The sequence below is a fragment of the Lactuca sativa genome, chromosome 4 (assembly GCF_002870075.4).
Source record: "Lactuca sativa cultivar Salinas chromosome 4, Lsat_Salinas_v11, whole genome shotgun sequence".
In the NCBI taxonomy this organism is placed as follows: Eukaryota; Viridiplantae; Streptophyta; class Magnoliopsida; order Asterales; family Asteraceae; genus Lactuca; species Lactuca sativa.
Window position 1 is genome coordinate 50357357 of NC_056626.2, and position 16501 is coordinate 50373857.

At 36.8% G+C, this 16501-nt stretch overlaps 1 protein-coding gene across 1 annotated transcript; it reads left to right on the forward strand.

The window, feature by feature from the left end:
* The first annotated feature begins 594 nt into the window (after positions 1-594).
* On the forward strand, positions 595-4467 carry LOC111901013 (carotenoid 9,10(9',10')-cleavage dioxygenase 1). The gene is made up of 14 exons (XM_023896907.3): positions 595-959; positions 1655-1725; positions 1828-1842; positions 2043-2154; positions 2236-2335; positions 2455-2517; positions 2602-2712; positions 2790-2974; positions 3063-3201; positions 3326-3443; positions 3521-3622; positions 3707-3958; positions 4055-4166; positions 4270-4467. Exons 1-14 carry the CDS (start codon positions 744-746, stop codon positions 4297-4299), a joined length of 1626 nt encoding a protein of 541 aa, XP_023752675.1. The 5' UTR covers positions 595-743; the 3' UTR covers positions 4300-4467.
* Positions 4468-16501: the final 12034 nt, after the last annotated feature.

The following is a 16501-nucleotide window of genomic DNA, read 5'->3' on the forward strand; positions in this document are numbered from 1 at the left end:
TTTAGATATAAAAAAAATTCCATACTTAGGGGGTGTTTGGCTAATCTTTTCAGAGGGTAAAACGACTTTTAGGAAAAGTCACAAAAAGCTAGGAATTCCTGACTTTTTCAAAAAGTCAGTTTTTCTTATATCAAATTTCCAAAAGTTCTTTTAAAATATTTTTACCAAACATCTTTTCCTCCTATCTTTTTCTAAAAGTTCTTTTTGTCTCTAAAAAAGATAGGCCAAATACCCTCTTAAACGAAGAGTTTTTCTATAAATCATTTCTTAACTTCTTAGTTACTTGTTCACTTAAAGTTTTTGATAAGTTATTTTATTATTACATATAAAATATAAAATAAAAGTTTGCCATAACACTAAAATTAACTTTATCAACTTATTTTGTTTTTGATAAAGAATAAACTAATATTATTAAATTAATAAACATTTTTATAGATAATCATGAGTTAGCTTTAAATAGCTCCTTCTAGAAAAAAAAAATCCGAGGTTTAACATCATTAAATTAAAAAAGAATTTCAGATCACATGTTGTTGATGGGTTTATCTAAGTCTACGTGGAGGCATCTTCATGCGTTTCAGCTGTTTGAGTAACGACATAACGAGCCTACAACATATTCTAACAGACGGCCAACGTGGCCGTTTCCCTCGCCAACAAAAATTCCCACTCGCAAAATCGGCCACATAATAAACAACACCCCTCTCTCTCTCTCTATCTCACACACACACACACACACACTGACACAGATGGGCACCATGGAGGCGGAGATCCCCGGAGGACCGGTGGTTGTGACACCCAAACCCAAGAAAGGCTTTTCTTCTAAAGCAGTTGATTGGTTGGAGAAGCTTATAGTTAAGCTAATGTATGATTCCTCACAACCTCATCACTGGCTCTTCGGTAATTTTGCTCCGGTTGATGAAACTCCACCTTGCAAAGATCTCCCTGTAATCGGTCACCTACCGGTTAGTTTCGTTTTATTTTATTAATATTTTATACAGTCGTATAGCCATGTAGGTATTCAGTTATTCACTAATCACTAGTCAGTTTGAATCGGTAGTTTCTGTTTGACTTGTATTAATTGCAGTAATTGATTTGATCTCCACAATCACTTTTCAGTTATTTACGTTGCTTAACCTCAATCAATCAGAATGTTTGAATCGCAGTAGAATATTGGGTAATTAATCGTGTTTGTTGACTATTTCAATCTGGAGATGTTTCCTTTTCTCTGTTGCCTTTTTTTCTTCTTCTTCTATCATTTTACTCCATGAGAAACGCCGATGGCTGCGCAAATTTCAGGCGTCCCAACGATGGGGTTTTGATAGCGTCTGGTGCTAAGCCGACTCCTAGGGTTCGAGGAAATCGGTACTTGATCACTATGCGGTCGATATACTTTATATTTGCAAATTAAGTAGTAATAGCTGCAAAATCAGATTGTCGATGATTGAAAATTCTATCAAAATCATATTGTTTCTTCCAGTGATTGTAAATTTCTGTGTTTTTCTTTTGGTATACTACCAAATTACGTTACAGGATTTCACTTTCCTTCTGCAGAAACAGAGATTTTAGTGCAAATTGTTTTGTAACTTCTTTAACTTTCTGTCATATAACGTTCTTTTCTTTAGTGCTAACAAACATTTCAAATTCTTTATAATTACAGGAGTGTCTGAATGGAGAGTTTGTTAGAGTAGGTCCTAATCCAAAGTTTGCTCCTGTGGCTGGATATCACTGGTACAAAAACAACCCTCTTGTTATATCCTTCTTTTATTGATTATCATCTTTCTAATGCAACAAAAAACTCTTACTAATATCTTATTCTTTCTTTTGTTGCAGGTTTGATGGAGATGGGTACTTGTTCTTTGTTCCTTGATCACTGTTACAAACTGTTTCCCCTTGAAAGCTAAAAGAAAGAAACTGATTTAAAATGGTTTCACATGTTATACATTTGTTTTAAAGAATACAAGTTATACATTTGTTTTAATTACTCAATGTCTAGTATTTGCTACTTTGAAAATAAACTGTATAATCTGAACTACTTCTCCTCACAGCATGATCCATGGATTAAGAATCAAAGATGGAAAAGCAACATATCTCTCTCGTTATGTAAAGACATCTCGTTTGGAACAGGAGGAATATTTTGGAGGTGCTAAGTTTATGAAGGTATTCCTCTAAAACCATCTTTAATCTTTTGTTATCTCATTTTATTATCATTTTATAAACAGTAAGATATTGTATTTTCAGATTGGAGATCTTAAAGGGCTGTTTGGATTACTGATGGTGAATATGCAAATGCTTAGAACCAAGTTGAAAGTGCTTGATCTTTCATTTGGTCAGGGAACAGGTTAGTTGATGAAATCCATTTCATTTCTTTTTCAAGATATTATCCAAAACAATTTAATTTCCAATTCCAAAAATATATTTCTTGCTAACTATTCATAATTTCATATCATCTTCTTATAGGAAACACAGCTCTCATATATCATCATAAAAAGCTCTTAGCACTATCAGAAGGAGACAAACCATGTAAAGCTTCTCACTTTTTCATGATAGGGAAAGATGATGATAACTGGATGTGTAAATTTATTAACTTTTTTAATATTATTTCAGATGCCATTAAAGTTATGGAAGATGGTGATCTTGAAACACTTGGGTTGATGGATTATGATAAGAGACTTTCTCACACCTTTACAGCTCATCCAAAGATTGATCCAGTCACTGGTAAAAATTAAAACCCTTTTCCCCTTTTTTATGTAATCATATCATATTTCATTTTATAAAAAAGGTTTTGATTTCAGGTGAAATGTTTACATTTGGATATACACAATCACCTCCATATGTTACATATCGTGTGATTTCAAAAGATGGTGTCATGAATGATCCTGTGCCAATAACAATTGCAGAACCAGTAATGATGCATGATTTTGCAATTACTGAAAATTATGCAATCTTCATGGATCTACCTTTGTACTTTAGACCAAAAGTATGCCATTCTTTTACATTCTTTTCACTTAATTGTTTATGCAACAAAATGATTTATTTATTTATTTATTTATAATTTTGTAACTTAGGAAATGGTGAAGGGAAATAAGTTGATTTTCACATTTGATTCAACAAAGAAAGCTCGATTTGGCATCCTTCCACGCTATGCAAAGAATGAGGTCCAAATTAAATGGTTTGAGCTTCCAAATTGTTTCATTTTTCACAATGGTAAGCCTAAGTCTCTCTCTCTCTCTCTCTTTTTTTTTTTTTTTTTTTTTGTGTGTGTGTTTCCTATTCTACCCTTTCTTGAAGCATTTTATTCCCGTTTTACCCCTCTCTCTCTGTTGACCAGCGAATGCATGGGAGGAAGGAGATGAAGTTGTGTTAATCACATGCCGCCTTCAGAATCCAAATTTGGATATGGTTGGAGGAGGTGTGAAGGAAAAGCTTGACAATTTCGCTAATGAGCTGTAAGTGTCTACAAACAACTTTCAGGGGCGTAATAGTAATTTTTATCATGATTAAAAAAAATATATGTATTTGTCAGGTATGAGATGAGATTCAACATGGAAACCGGTGTTGCTTCTCAAAAAAAATTATCCGAGTCAGCAGTTGACTTTCCTAGAGTCAACGAGTGTTACACTGGCAGGTAAGTTATTAATCATTATTTTTAATAATAATGATTTTGGTCACTGTTCCAAGTAAAATGACATTTTTAGCCTTTTTACTTCAGGAAACAACGATATGTGTATGGAACTAGGCTGGACAGCATAGCAAAGGTCACTGGAATTGTTAAGTTTGATTTACATGCAGAGCCTGAAACTGGGAAAACAAAGCTTGAAATTGGAGGGAATATTCCAGGAATTTACGATCTTGGCCCTGGTAGATATGGTTCAGAGGCCATTTTTGTTCCTAAAAAACCTGGATTTGACTCTGAAGAAGATGATGGCTACTTGATCTTCTTTACACATGATGAGACCACAGGGTATTATTATATAACATACACATCAATATTACATTTTAGTGAGTATCATAAAATATGACGTCATAATATCTTTTTTATTTATTTATTTATATACAGGAAATCAACAGTAACAGTTATTGATGCAAAAACAATGTCTCCTGATCCAGTTGCAGTTGTTCCATTGCCCCATAGAGTTCCATATGGTTTCCATGCTTTCTTCGTGACAGAGGTTAGTTAGTGTAGGATTAGATTTCTCCATATTTTCCCTTTTGGCCCTTTTAAAATGGATGATTTCTCAATGTAGTCCTTTTTGGTTTGTGGTTTTTAAACAGGAGCAAATTCAGGAACAAGCGAATTTGTGAGTGTTTTGGGAGTAAAACTGTAAAAGGTACTATGCATACATGTATGAGAAGTGAAGTTTGTGTCTTAGCATTTATATGCTTCCGTAGTATCATCTTAATATGATTACAGTGTATAAATATTCATACTCTATAAGTGATATACAATTAATACAATGGTGTTATCAATTATATCTATTTGTTTCTTTTTTGAATTTGTAATGTTTGTTTATCGTACGAAACTATAGGGTGAAAAGCTGGTGTGACATTGTTTTCAGAATAATAATACATGGATTTGTGAATATTGGTAAAAATCTACTTCGTAAAAATTTAAACATTATGATTCATCTAAAAAATGTCAATATCAAATAATCCAAATATCCAATAAAGGGGAGGCACATTTATACCTTATAGATACAAGATGCAGATGAATGATGATCTTCTTGTCAATTTTAATTATTTAAATCGTGGATATAATAACTCAAAAGGTGACTTACTCAAAAGATAAGGGGTCTCTCTGTAGACTATAGTTACTTGAAGAAGAGTGGTCTTCCAATATGGGTGGTCTCATTGAAATAAACCCGTATGCTTGATGCTTCTAGGCTTCTAGCCGTTTTTAATCTTTTGCTTAGGTAAAGCTACATAAATGGTCCCGTGGTTGTCTAAATTTGCACATATTATCTCTTTAACTTTTTTTTCTTGACAAGGATGATCCTTGTGGTTTCAGTTATTACTATTTTGCCCTAAGTCATTTTTTTACATTATTAATTTTTTATATCTATTAATTTTTATAAATATACCCAAATAGATACATCGTCACCCCATACCTCATCATTCATTCCCTTTGTCTGTCTTGAAACATCCCAAATTTCCAACCAAATTCACATTTTAAAATAAAAATATTTATTCAATTTACAACCAAAAAGATCTTTAGTTCAAACCATTTAATTCAGACATTTATCGTCAAAGTTATCATGTGTGGAAAATCTCCAATGGATGTGATGCATTCAAGCCGTGTCCTTCCTTTAGTAAAAGAAAACCTTAAAACATTTAAACTATAAACTGTTAACACAAAGCTTAATGAGTTCCCCAAAATACCACATACCATACAAGTAACGGGCCCCACCCAAAGAGTATAGTGGGCCCCGCTCAAAGAGTGTAGTGGGCCCCGCCCTAACTCGCATAACGGGCCCCGCCCAAAGAGTATAGCGACCCCGTCCTAACTCGTATAACAAGTCCCGTCTAAAGAGTATAACAGGCCTCACCCTAAATCATATAATAGGCCCCGTCCAAAAATTATAATGGGCCTCACCCTAACTCGCATAACGGGTCCCGCCCAACAAACAAAACTTGCAAGAGTCACAAAGACAACTAGCATCTTACATAGCACTGTGAGAAGACTCACTTGAATCGGTGACTGATAAACCCACACACACAAGCTGCTGGCATTAGAACTCCTCACAATATACATATCCAAAACTAAACCCTAATTAACAATTAAGGCGGTAATCCATAAACAAGGGTCTTAATCATATTCTCTCACTCTCTAGGGTAAAAGACCATTTTATCCCTTCAAAGCTAGACCCCACCCAACAAGTCTAAATACCATGACAAATCCTCATTTGGGCAAAAGACCATTTTTCCCTTTCAAGTCTAAACCCCCTCACAGTTGACCAAAAGTCAATTTGGTCAAAAAGTCAACAGTCAACCTTCAGTTGCCCTGCACGTTGCATATCTTAGCTCTACGTTAGGTGTAGAGTCTTAATCCAGAAATGGGACCAGACCAAGCTACGCGCTGCGTAGCCAGGTTTACCCCGGCGTACTCATGTTTTTCCAACTTTCATGATAAGGTCTTAATACCTTAAGACCAAACGTCCAACTCTCAAATCTGGTTCCTAATAACTCTATAATGGATAAAGTTTCCAACTTATCCATTACAATGATCCAAACAACCAAGATACAGTCTTGAAGTCTCAAAGGGACCAAAACTGCATATTTCTCAACTTAATCCATTAAGTCCAAGTCTCCAACCTTCAGATCTGAATTATTATGATGTTTAGATGGATAAAGTTTCCAACTTTCTCCATAAAAAGGTCACAAACTTTCAAGAACTAAACTTTATGCACTAAAATGACCAAAAATGTTAACACAACTTGCATGGCTTAATGAACAAGCACCAAAGCACAAATTTCAAAGTCCAACAAGTCCTAAGAGTGTTCCATATAGCTCAAAAGGTGTTGGAGTTCTTTCAACTCCCAAAACACAAGCTCAAAGGACCAAAAAGTAGCCAAAAAGATAAATAACAAGATATATGAATCCAAAGAGCAAGTTTGAAGCTTTTTACCTTCAATGGTACAGAAATGAGGCAAACTTGTTGGATCTATACTTGAAACCTTGATCCATACACTTTGCCACCACCTTGTTCTTTAAAATTTCACATTCCAATGGAGAAAATAAGCTCATAAATGATGCCAAGGCTCAAAATAAGTGAGAGGAGGCCAGGGTTTCTCAAGGAATGGTCTAAGGTTATGGAGGCTGGTCATGAGAGGGTTTCCCATAAGTTAAAGCCCTTAAACAGGGATCAAAACCGAAGATTTAGTGTTTTGATCTGCCTAGATTACGCCTTGTGTAACATAAGTTACGCCCTGCGTAATTCATTAAGCATGCATCCAAAATCAGCAAGTTACACCATGCATAACTTTTAGTTACACTATGTATAATTCAAAATCCCCCAAATTCCACTTCAAGTTGAAACAACCATAACTTCTTCGTTTCAATTTCGTTTTCGGCGTTCTTTATATCCACGGAAAGGTAACGACGAGCCCCACAATTCTATCCAATTAATTTTGACTTAAAACATACCAAAATAAAATCCTTAATTCATGGAAGAAGTCCGAAAAATCACTTTTCCTATTTTACCCTTTGACTCCAAAACACAAACCTTTTGACTCCAAAATAAAATCCTTATCTCTGATGTATCCCGACTATGAGAATGATGCATCTTGTATTTGTGAATGATTCTCGTGATGAATTTATGGTTAGGGATTTGTAGACAAGGTGTGTGGTAGTCCATTTGTTTCTAAATAGAGAATCAAGTCTATGAATGGACTGTCAGAATTATTGCTTGTGCATCTGCATGGGATCCTTGAAGTTAGTGGCGGTTATGGTTTGGTAGTTTCTGAGGTCTCCATCTGAGATTCAGAATCTCTTTAAGTTTGCTTAGTCTTTATCTGGAAGACCATCTTGCGTTGTGTTATACATTCCAAGAGTCAGGGATGGTATGTACCTGGTTGAGCCAATTCGAGATATGGTTTGCTTGCAACATCAGTTGGTGATAGTTCAAACCCTAAGTGGGGGAGAACTAGGTATTCTTCTTGGAGGATCATCAATATGTTCGAGTTTATGATTTCGGAAGAATGGGTCATAGGGATCCGCAGCCCGGGTATACGAGACTTTGGTTCAAAATATGATCAAGACTGGGGCGCAGAGCAAGTTTCTATTAGATATATGTGATCAGGAATGCATGAGTTGTCTTCACGGAAAGAAGTTGTTGGACAAGGAGATCGTTGTATCCGGTGGTTTCTTTCGGGATCGTCGATGATAAGGTCATGAGGCGTTTAGGTCACTCAGGTTGAGTATCGGTTTTGGAGGGATTTGTCATCTTGTTGTATAGATTGCTATCTATAGTCTAGGTTGGGGAGTTATTGATCGGTTAATCAACTTCATACTTTGGTATGTGTTGTTCCACATAGGCTTTGTTCAGTAGTGTATTATATCAGTGTATTAGTTGTTAATGCATTCTCGATTGTTGGTCGCTTTGTTCATCATCAATAGCTGAGTTTCTTCGAAAGTTTCGAGCTTTATCAGTGGAACTCAATGGGTACGTACACCTATCTTCAAAATCTATACATTGTACCTTTTGATGTATGGGTATGGGTACCCTCAAATGTTGATTATGAAAGTATTGTTCGTATCAGACTTGGGTTTGGCAACTATCCTTGGTTACTAGGAATTCGGATGTCGAAGCGATGTTTTGTTTTCATGTGTGGCTATGGATTTTCGCAGAATCCAATTTTGGCATGTCGTATCGGCAGGGTTAGTATTTAGATTGATCTGACCAAGGTTCTAGCAGCATTTTGTGGATAAACTTGGAAGTTTTATTGATCTAGTTAAGTAATTGTGAAATCTATTCAGTTTCAGTCAAGGTATGGATCTTGTTTTAGTCATTTATCATGATGTTTATGTTAATGTTTGAGGTTTGTCATTTCTTTAGATCTACTGGTACTTCAGCCTTTGGGTAAGGTTGTGAGGAAATGGGAATGCAGTAAATCCATGGTTGGTTATGGGTTCTCTTAAGGGTGTGTATTTTGGTAAGTTCATTAGATATTTTCATAAGAGGTGTATGTAGACTGAACAAGATAGAAAAGGAGCACTTGGCTCAGGTTATTAGCATTGTTCTTATTTGGTTTATATCTCTTGAATTGGAATAAGAGTGCAACAACTTATCCCATTCTCTGTTTGTAGTGTTTGGTTAGTATTAAGAGGGATGTTGATTGGGTTCCTGTAAGTCGATGGGTTGATGGTTGTGTATATTTAGGCCCCTATGGTATTGGTCATGAGTCTTCAAGCTAGTTATGAAATGATGGTAAGATCAACTTTGTACCGTGAGCCTATCATTTTAGTGGTTAGAAAGTCTCATGATGTATCTTGAACCTGCGGTTGTATGATTCATATGGGTGGGACTCGGTAGTCATTTGATTATGACTCTTAGGTCTCGGGTCATTGGTCTTATTGGCATGTCCGGGTGTTAGTGCATTAATTAGGAGTTAGATGACTTACGTGAAGTCTGCGGACCACCTCTACAATCCTCTGTAGCAGAAGATGTGGAACAAACAGCTGCAGAATGTAATAAAAAGTATGTTTGTTTTTTAATGTCTGCAGACTGCTGCAGTAAGTTAAAATAAGGCGTGAAGAGGTTTGAAGCAGTTGGTTTAGTGTTGCGCCACGCAGCACACGCGCAACAGTTTTTAAGTCAGAAGTCTTCTGAAAAACAAACAGCTGCGAAGGGCCAAGTGCTGCGCGGTGCAGCAATAAGTGGTCTAAAGTAGTTTTCTTAAAAAAAACAAACAACACCTTAGTGACCAGCCGATTTGGATCATGTGGACAATAAATTTTTATTGGGAGTATTAATGGTGCATGAGAAGCCCCTTACTAAATATTTGCATTATGAACCCCATTTTCTTACGGGTTGTCTATTATAAGTTGGTTACCAATGTTGGGTGTCAGTTTTGATATCTCGAGTCATGAAGTTTGTTGTAAATGTATCGAGTGATTTGTTAGGTGGATATACACCTAGACCGATGAGGGATTCAGATGCAACGTGAGATTCTTGGATTGACCATCATTATGCTCGTGGGAGAAATGGGTTGGTGATGACTTTTCAGGAAGTCAAGTGTGTATTTAATGTTTTGGCACAATTTCCGGTTTTGGGGTTGGGTAAAATTCATGATCGGGATGTCTTGAGTATTCTTTATGCATGGATTGGTGGTGTTCCTAGTCAGGGAACTAGGGGTAGGTACAACAAACGGATGATCATCAGACTTGGGGTATGGTTTCTGAAGTTTATACTGATGGGTTCTCGGTTCCGAGAAGTATATTGATGGAGTTCGTTTGTGGTTGTAGTTTTGAGAGTTTCTGGTTTGAGTGGTTCTCACTGGAATTTGGGTCTTAAAATTAAGGAAAAAAAGATATTTGTTGCGGTTGAGTATTTTCAAGTTTTTAGGTTGTTTTTTGGCAGTTGTGGGTTTCAGAGTGGTCTCTCGAGTTTTATTTATAAGACACGTTGATTTCGAAGTGGTTAGAGGAAGCTTATGGAATGTGTTGGTGTTGTTTTTAGAAATCCTAACCAAGACGAATTTTGAGGACAAAATCCATTTTAAGCGGGGGAGAGTGTAACATCCTATTTCGAGAAGCTTCTTATTTTGGGGTTGTGGGTAATAAATGGATCAAGTAAAGGTCTTGGGCTTCAAGGGAACATGGTTTAGACCATAGTGGATGTTGATAATATTGATTATGAGATCAAACCCCTTGGTTGTGTTTTGGAGTCAAGGGGTAAAATGGAAAAGTGATGTTTCAGACTTCTTTCATGAATCAAGGAATGTAGTTCGGTATGTTTTAAGTCAAAATTAGCTAGATAGGATATTAGGCTCTTCAATACCTTTCCGTGCATATAAAGAACGTTGAAAATGGAGTTGAAACGAATAAGTTATGGTTGTTTGAATTTGAAGTGGAAATTGGAAAGTTTTGGGTTATGTTGTGCGTAAATGGTTTTAATGAATTATGTTGGGCGTAATTTAAGTTATGCAAGGCGTAATTTGGGCAGATCAAAACCCTAAATCTTCAGTTTTGAGCCCTATTTAAGGGCTCTAACTTATGGGAACCCCTCTCATTACCAGCCTCCATCATCTTAGATCATTCCTTGAGAACCTAGCCTTCTCTCACTTGTTTTTGTGACTTGAAATCATTTATGAGCTTATATATCCATTGGAAGGTTGAATCTTGAAGAGCAAGGTGGTGGCAAAGTAAATGGAAGAAAAGTTCAAGTATAGATCCAACAAGATTACATAATTCGTGGAACATTGTGAGTAAAAAGCTTCTAACTTGCTCATTGGTTTCATATATCTAGTCGTTTGTCATATTTAATACTTTTTGGTAATTTTAGTGCATAAAGTTTAGATCTTGAAAGTTTGTGACTTTGTTATGGATAAAGTTGGAAACTTTATCCATCTAAACATCACATTGATTCAAATATGAAGGTTGGAGACGTGGACTTAATGGATTAAGTTGAGAAAGATGTGTTTTTGGTCTTTTGGAGACTTAAAGACTAGATCTTGGTTGTTTGGATCATCCTAATGGAAAAAATCAAAAACTTTATCCATTAAGGATCTATTAGGGACTAAATCTGAGCTTTGAGTGAAAGGTCTTAATGAAATAAGTGATTAATGTAAGTATTGGAGCCTGAGGCAGTACGTCATGCATAATTCAGGCTACTCCTTGTGTAGCGTAACTGAGGTCTATTTTTTTGGATTGAAGATCTACGCCTAACGTAGAGCTAGAGTATGCAACGTGTAGGTCAACAAATGGTTGACCATTGAATTTTTGACCAATTTGAATTTTGGTTAACTTTGAGGGGCTTAATACTTGGAAGGGGAAAAATGGTCTTTTGCCCAAATAAGGGTTAGCTCTGTTATTTTTGGACATGTTAAGTTGGAAAATTTCCTTAATTGTTAATCGAGGTTGTTTTGATTATGTCTAGTTTGAGGAGCTTTTGATAGCAACAACTTGAATGTGTGTTTTATCTGGCCGTCAATTGAGGTGGGTCTTCTCACTATACTATGTAGGTTGATTGTAGGTCTTTGTGACTTTTGCATGAAAGACTGTGATTGGATCACAACACTTGTATGAAAGATGGTGGATGGATCACATCACTTGTATGAAAGACTGTTGTTGGATCACAACACTTTCCTGTCTTGGTGACTTGCACAGAAGACCATGGTTGGACCATGGCAGAAAGGTTATGGCTAAGCCATAATATGGAAGTGAATGTAAGACTATGGTTGGATCATAACATTCACCTGGGTTGAAAAATACATGTAGGACTTGGCCCATTGATATGTATGGTATGTGGTACTTTTAGGAACTCACTAAGCTTTATGCTTATGGTTTATGTTTAAAATGTTTTAAGGTACTTCTGGTTCAAAAAGGAAGGGTCCGGATTGATCGCACTGCAACCCTTGGAGATTTATTCTGCATTGAATGTTTACGAATTACTCTGATGTTTTGAGAATACTTTTTATTATGATTGTATTTGAGTTAATGAATGAATGGTTTGACTGATTTAAAAATGAAAATTTTACTCGATATTCTTGGGACGTTGCAAGTTGGTATTAGAGCCTTTGTTTAAGGGATTCGGGCACACCCTCGGGTGTGGCTGAACTTAAACTAAGGAATTGGTAAACTTTTTAAAAATAAAATAGTTTTTCTAAAAATGTTTCTACAAAGAAAAGGGTTGTGATGCGTGCAATTAGCCGAACTCAAGTAAATATTTCCCAAAATACCCATACATGTGTTATGCTTATTGTTTTGGTATGAATATATGAGAATTGCGTGCTAGATTAGGGCTAAGGATTTGCTTAGGATTACAAGATAGACTAGGAGAGATGTCTATATATGACTGCTGATTGAGCTTTTGGAACAACATGCTAGCATGTATTTCAAATATTGGATAGAATGGCCTGATTTGTGATGCTTTGTAGCCTAGGAGGAATTGGATGTTATGACAGATTTGGAATCTATGTTGGTGGAATTGATTGCTAAGTGTATGATTTAAAAATTATAATACATATAGGATCATATAGCCCTAGAATGACTGATTTGGCCTTATTTCTCATTCCTTGTTTGGTTGTGGGCTTAGGGTAAAATTATTCATTTGACAGTCTATGTGATCCCATTTTGTGTATAATTTGCATGCATAAGGCAACCAACAGTGTTGGTAGAAGTTCCTAGCATCACATAATCAAGTTAGTTGGAGGATGCATTTTTATGTTTTATGGCATTTAGAGTATTACTGTCCGAATGATGATTGCTTTGTGCTTTGTGGGACCTATATTGATGTGAGCTAACTATTAAATAAATATGTTAAGTTACATGCTACAAAGGTTAAATAATTCTAGAATGATTGATTTTGCCCTATTGCATAGCTCTCGTTTGAGTCTAACGTTGTAGGGTTGGTTCTTTTATTCAAAAGATTATATAAGTTTGGTTGCATGTAATTGTATTCATGAGGTAGTTAACTGATATTAGTAGAGGTTATCCAGCAGTTAATGGAAAGGTGAGGTAGGAATCCTGGGAGAGTTTAGGAAGTGCCCTAAAGGAATTAGTGCGCTGTTTAGCGGTGTGTATTTGTTAAGAGCGGGTATATGTGATTGGATCGGACGCTAGTAGCCATGAGTAGTTACTTAGAGGATCCAGAACGATTCCTGAGGAAAGTAGATATATATATATATATATATATATATATATATATATATGTGTGTGTGTGTGTGTGTGTGTGTGTGTGTGTGTGTGTGGAAGGTAGTATTAGGCCCGTACTACTGAAATCACATGATCCGTACTCGAATCGAGGAGGATTTCGGGGATTCTAAGGAGCTGATTGAAGGTAGATTATATGGTTTGGCACCAAGATCCACTGCAGTGTGTTTCTGTGCTTATCGGTTATGGTTGTTCAGATTGAGGATGGGTTTGGTGAATTGTTGGGGCCTTAGTGGTCATGTCAGCCTGGGTTTTGAATGGTGCAGACCTAGGTGAGTTAGTTGATTTTGAGGTCTCGACGTCCTTGCTCGAGGTAGTGCTAATTGAGTCGTGGGACTCAAAAAGGAAGCGATTGTGATGATCAGATCGAGGATTGTTGTCGGATGCTGGGTGATTGGGAGATGGATTGGGATGTCACTATCTCCGACGGGGGTTATGCACTTCCATCTTTCTGCATTCGAAGGAAAGATAGAGCAGACATGTGATTTTCAAAGTTGGGAGGTAGACCCAACATAAGGCTAGATAGTTGCGGTTTTGGCAAAAAGTATGGCAGTGTATGAATGCACAAGAGGATTGTTGTGGTAGGTTTGCCTTGGGATGAGATCAAGGGTCTGCTTCCTTGAATATGGTTAGGCCGGGTGCTAGTTGATTGTTTCAAGTGACCGGGGAAGTAAATCGAGAATGATAACTTTTGTTGTCTCTAATGTATCCCGACTATGAGAATGATGCCTCTTATATTTATGAATGATTCTTGTGATGAATTAATGGTTGGGGATTTATAGACGAGGTGTGTGGTAGTCCATTTGTTTCTAAATAACAAATCGGGGCTATGAATGGACTGTCAAAATTATTGCTTGTGCATCTGCATCAGATTCTTGAGGTTAGAGGCGGTTATGATTGGGAAGTTTTCCAGGTCTCCATCTGAGATTCGGAATCTCTTTGAGTTTGCTTGGTGTTTATCTGGAAGACCATAGTATGTTGTGTTATACATTCCAAGAGTCAGGGATGGTATGTACTTAGTTGATTCGATTCAATATATGGTTTGTTTGCAACGTCATTTGGTGATAGTCAAACCCTAAGTGAGTGAGAACTAGATATTCTGCTTGGAGGTTCATATATATGTCCGAGTTTATGATTTTAGAAGAATGGGTCATAGGGATCTGCGGTCCGGGTATATGAGACTTTGGTTCAAGATATGGTCAATATTAGGGCGCATAACAAGTTGCTATTAGATATATGTGCTCAGAAATGCATGAGTTGTCTTCACGACAAGAAGCTGTTGGACAAGGTGTAACTTCCCAAAAATTGCTATGTGAAAATTTCATTTTAAAACCAACATAAACATCATTCACTCATTGCAAATCCATCAAAATGTAATAATGTATAAAATAGTTATCAGAGTAAAAATCATGTCATAAAATGCGGAATGTTGGTGGATGCGGTGCGATCATGTCAGACCTTTCCATTTTGAACTAAAAGTACATGAAACCATAAACATAAAACTGTAAGCACAAATGTTAGTGATTTCCCCCAAAATACCCCATACCAAAAATACATAACATCTCGAAACTAAATTGGGTTTATTTCACCCCTTCGGTATCTTTCAACTGTACTGAGTCTATTTCACCCGCTTCAGTATCTTTCAACCAGTACTAAGGATCTTTCAACCAGTATTGGGTCTATTTTACCCATATAGCTAAGCATACAATCATATCAACAAGAGTCACAAAGACAACAAGCACAAACAAGCATATCAACAAGTGTCACAAAGAGAACTATCATCCTATATACATAATTCAGTGGGCCGACACCCACAAGTATAGTGAAGAGACTCACCTAACAAACAATGATCAACTGCTACTGCTCCTACTGCTATGAGTGCAGGTGCTACAACCCACATGTATAGCCATACAAACTACAACCTTAGTTTCTCTTCCAAAACTAGGGGTTTGACCAAAAGTCAACGCAAGTTAAATGTCAAAGTCAATGGTCAAGGTTGACTCTCCATGTCGTGGCCATCCTTGGCCACGTCGTGGCCCTCCAATGACAAAATAGACGTGTTTTCCCCAATCGCCACGATGTGGCAACTTAGGCCACGCCGTGGGCACTGGGTTCCAAGTATCTTAATGGGTTAAGTCGAATCCTCCAATCCTAAAGGTTCCAAGGTCCAAATCTAATCATTATTATTGTCTAAATTGATAAAGTTTCCAACTTTTTCCCTTAAGAATTACCAAGAGGTCTAGATCTCAAGTCTTAGGTCCATAAAGCACAACCATGGCATGAGCTGAATCAAGAATCACTTAATCCCTTAAGTCTCAAGCCCATTTGCTCTGGAAGAGCTTATAACACTAAAACCAACCTAAAGATTGGTGCTTTTTAAACATGCATGTCCAATGCATGTCTTGGACTTAACTTAGGTCAAATTTGGGGTTTATGACCAAAATCTTATGCATGGCTTAAACAACCCACCAAACTCTAAATCCAAATCATGAACTAATCCAAATGATCTAGAAATCCATAAAGTTGCAACCTTTATGAAATCTCACCATCCTATCTAACAAGACCAATAAGAAATTGAGACAAAATACAAGATCTAGCACTTTATCATAAAAGAGGCGGAGCCTTGAGCACTTACAAGGGTCCAAAATAGAGCTAGGAAGGGAGATGGAGGCTTTCTTGTTGATCATTGGCTAAATCCTTCTTGCTTCTTCCTTCAAAACTCTCAAAAGCACTCAAGAAAGCTTCAACAACAGAGGAAAAGGAATTTGGGTTTCTTTTGAGTTAAAGATGATGGTGGAGGTTGAGGGTAAGCAAACCCTAGTCTCCTAATTCTTTTAAATAAGGTGCAAAACCTGGATAATTAGGGTTTAAGACGTCAGCCACGATCACGCCGTGGCCTTCCTTGCCACGTTGTGGCGAGTCAAAAAGACCCGCAACCAAAAAATGTATCGCCATGTCGTGGCCATCATTCCCGTGACGTGGCGACTCCTTAAAGTCAAATCTTAAATTAAAATAAAACATACCTTAAGACCGGATGTTACACAAGGAACTCGTTGTATACACACTTGACTTCGCGGTAAGAAGTTGTTGGACAAGGAATACATGGTGATGATTTCACATTTGATTGAAAACTCAA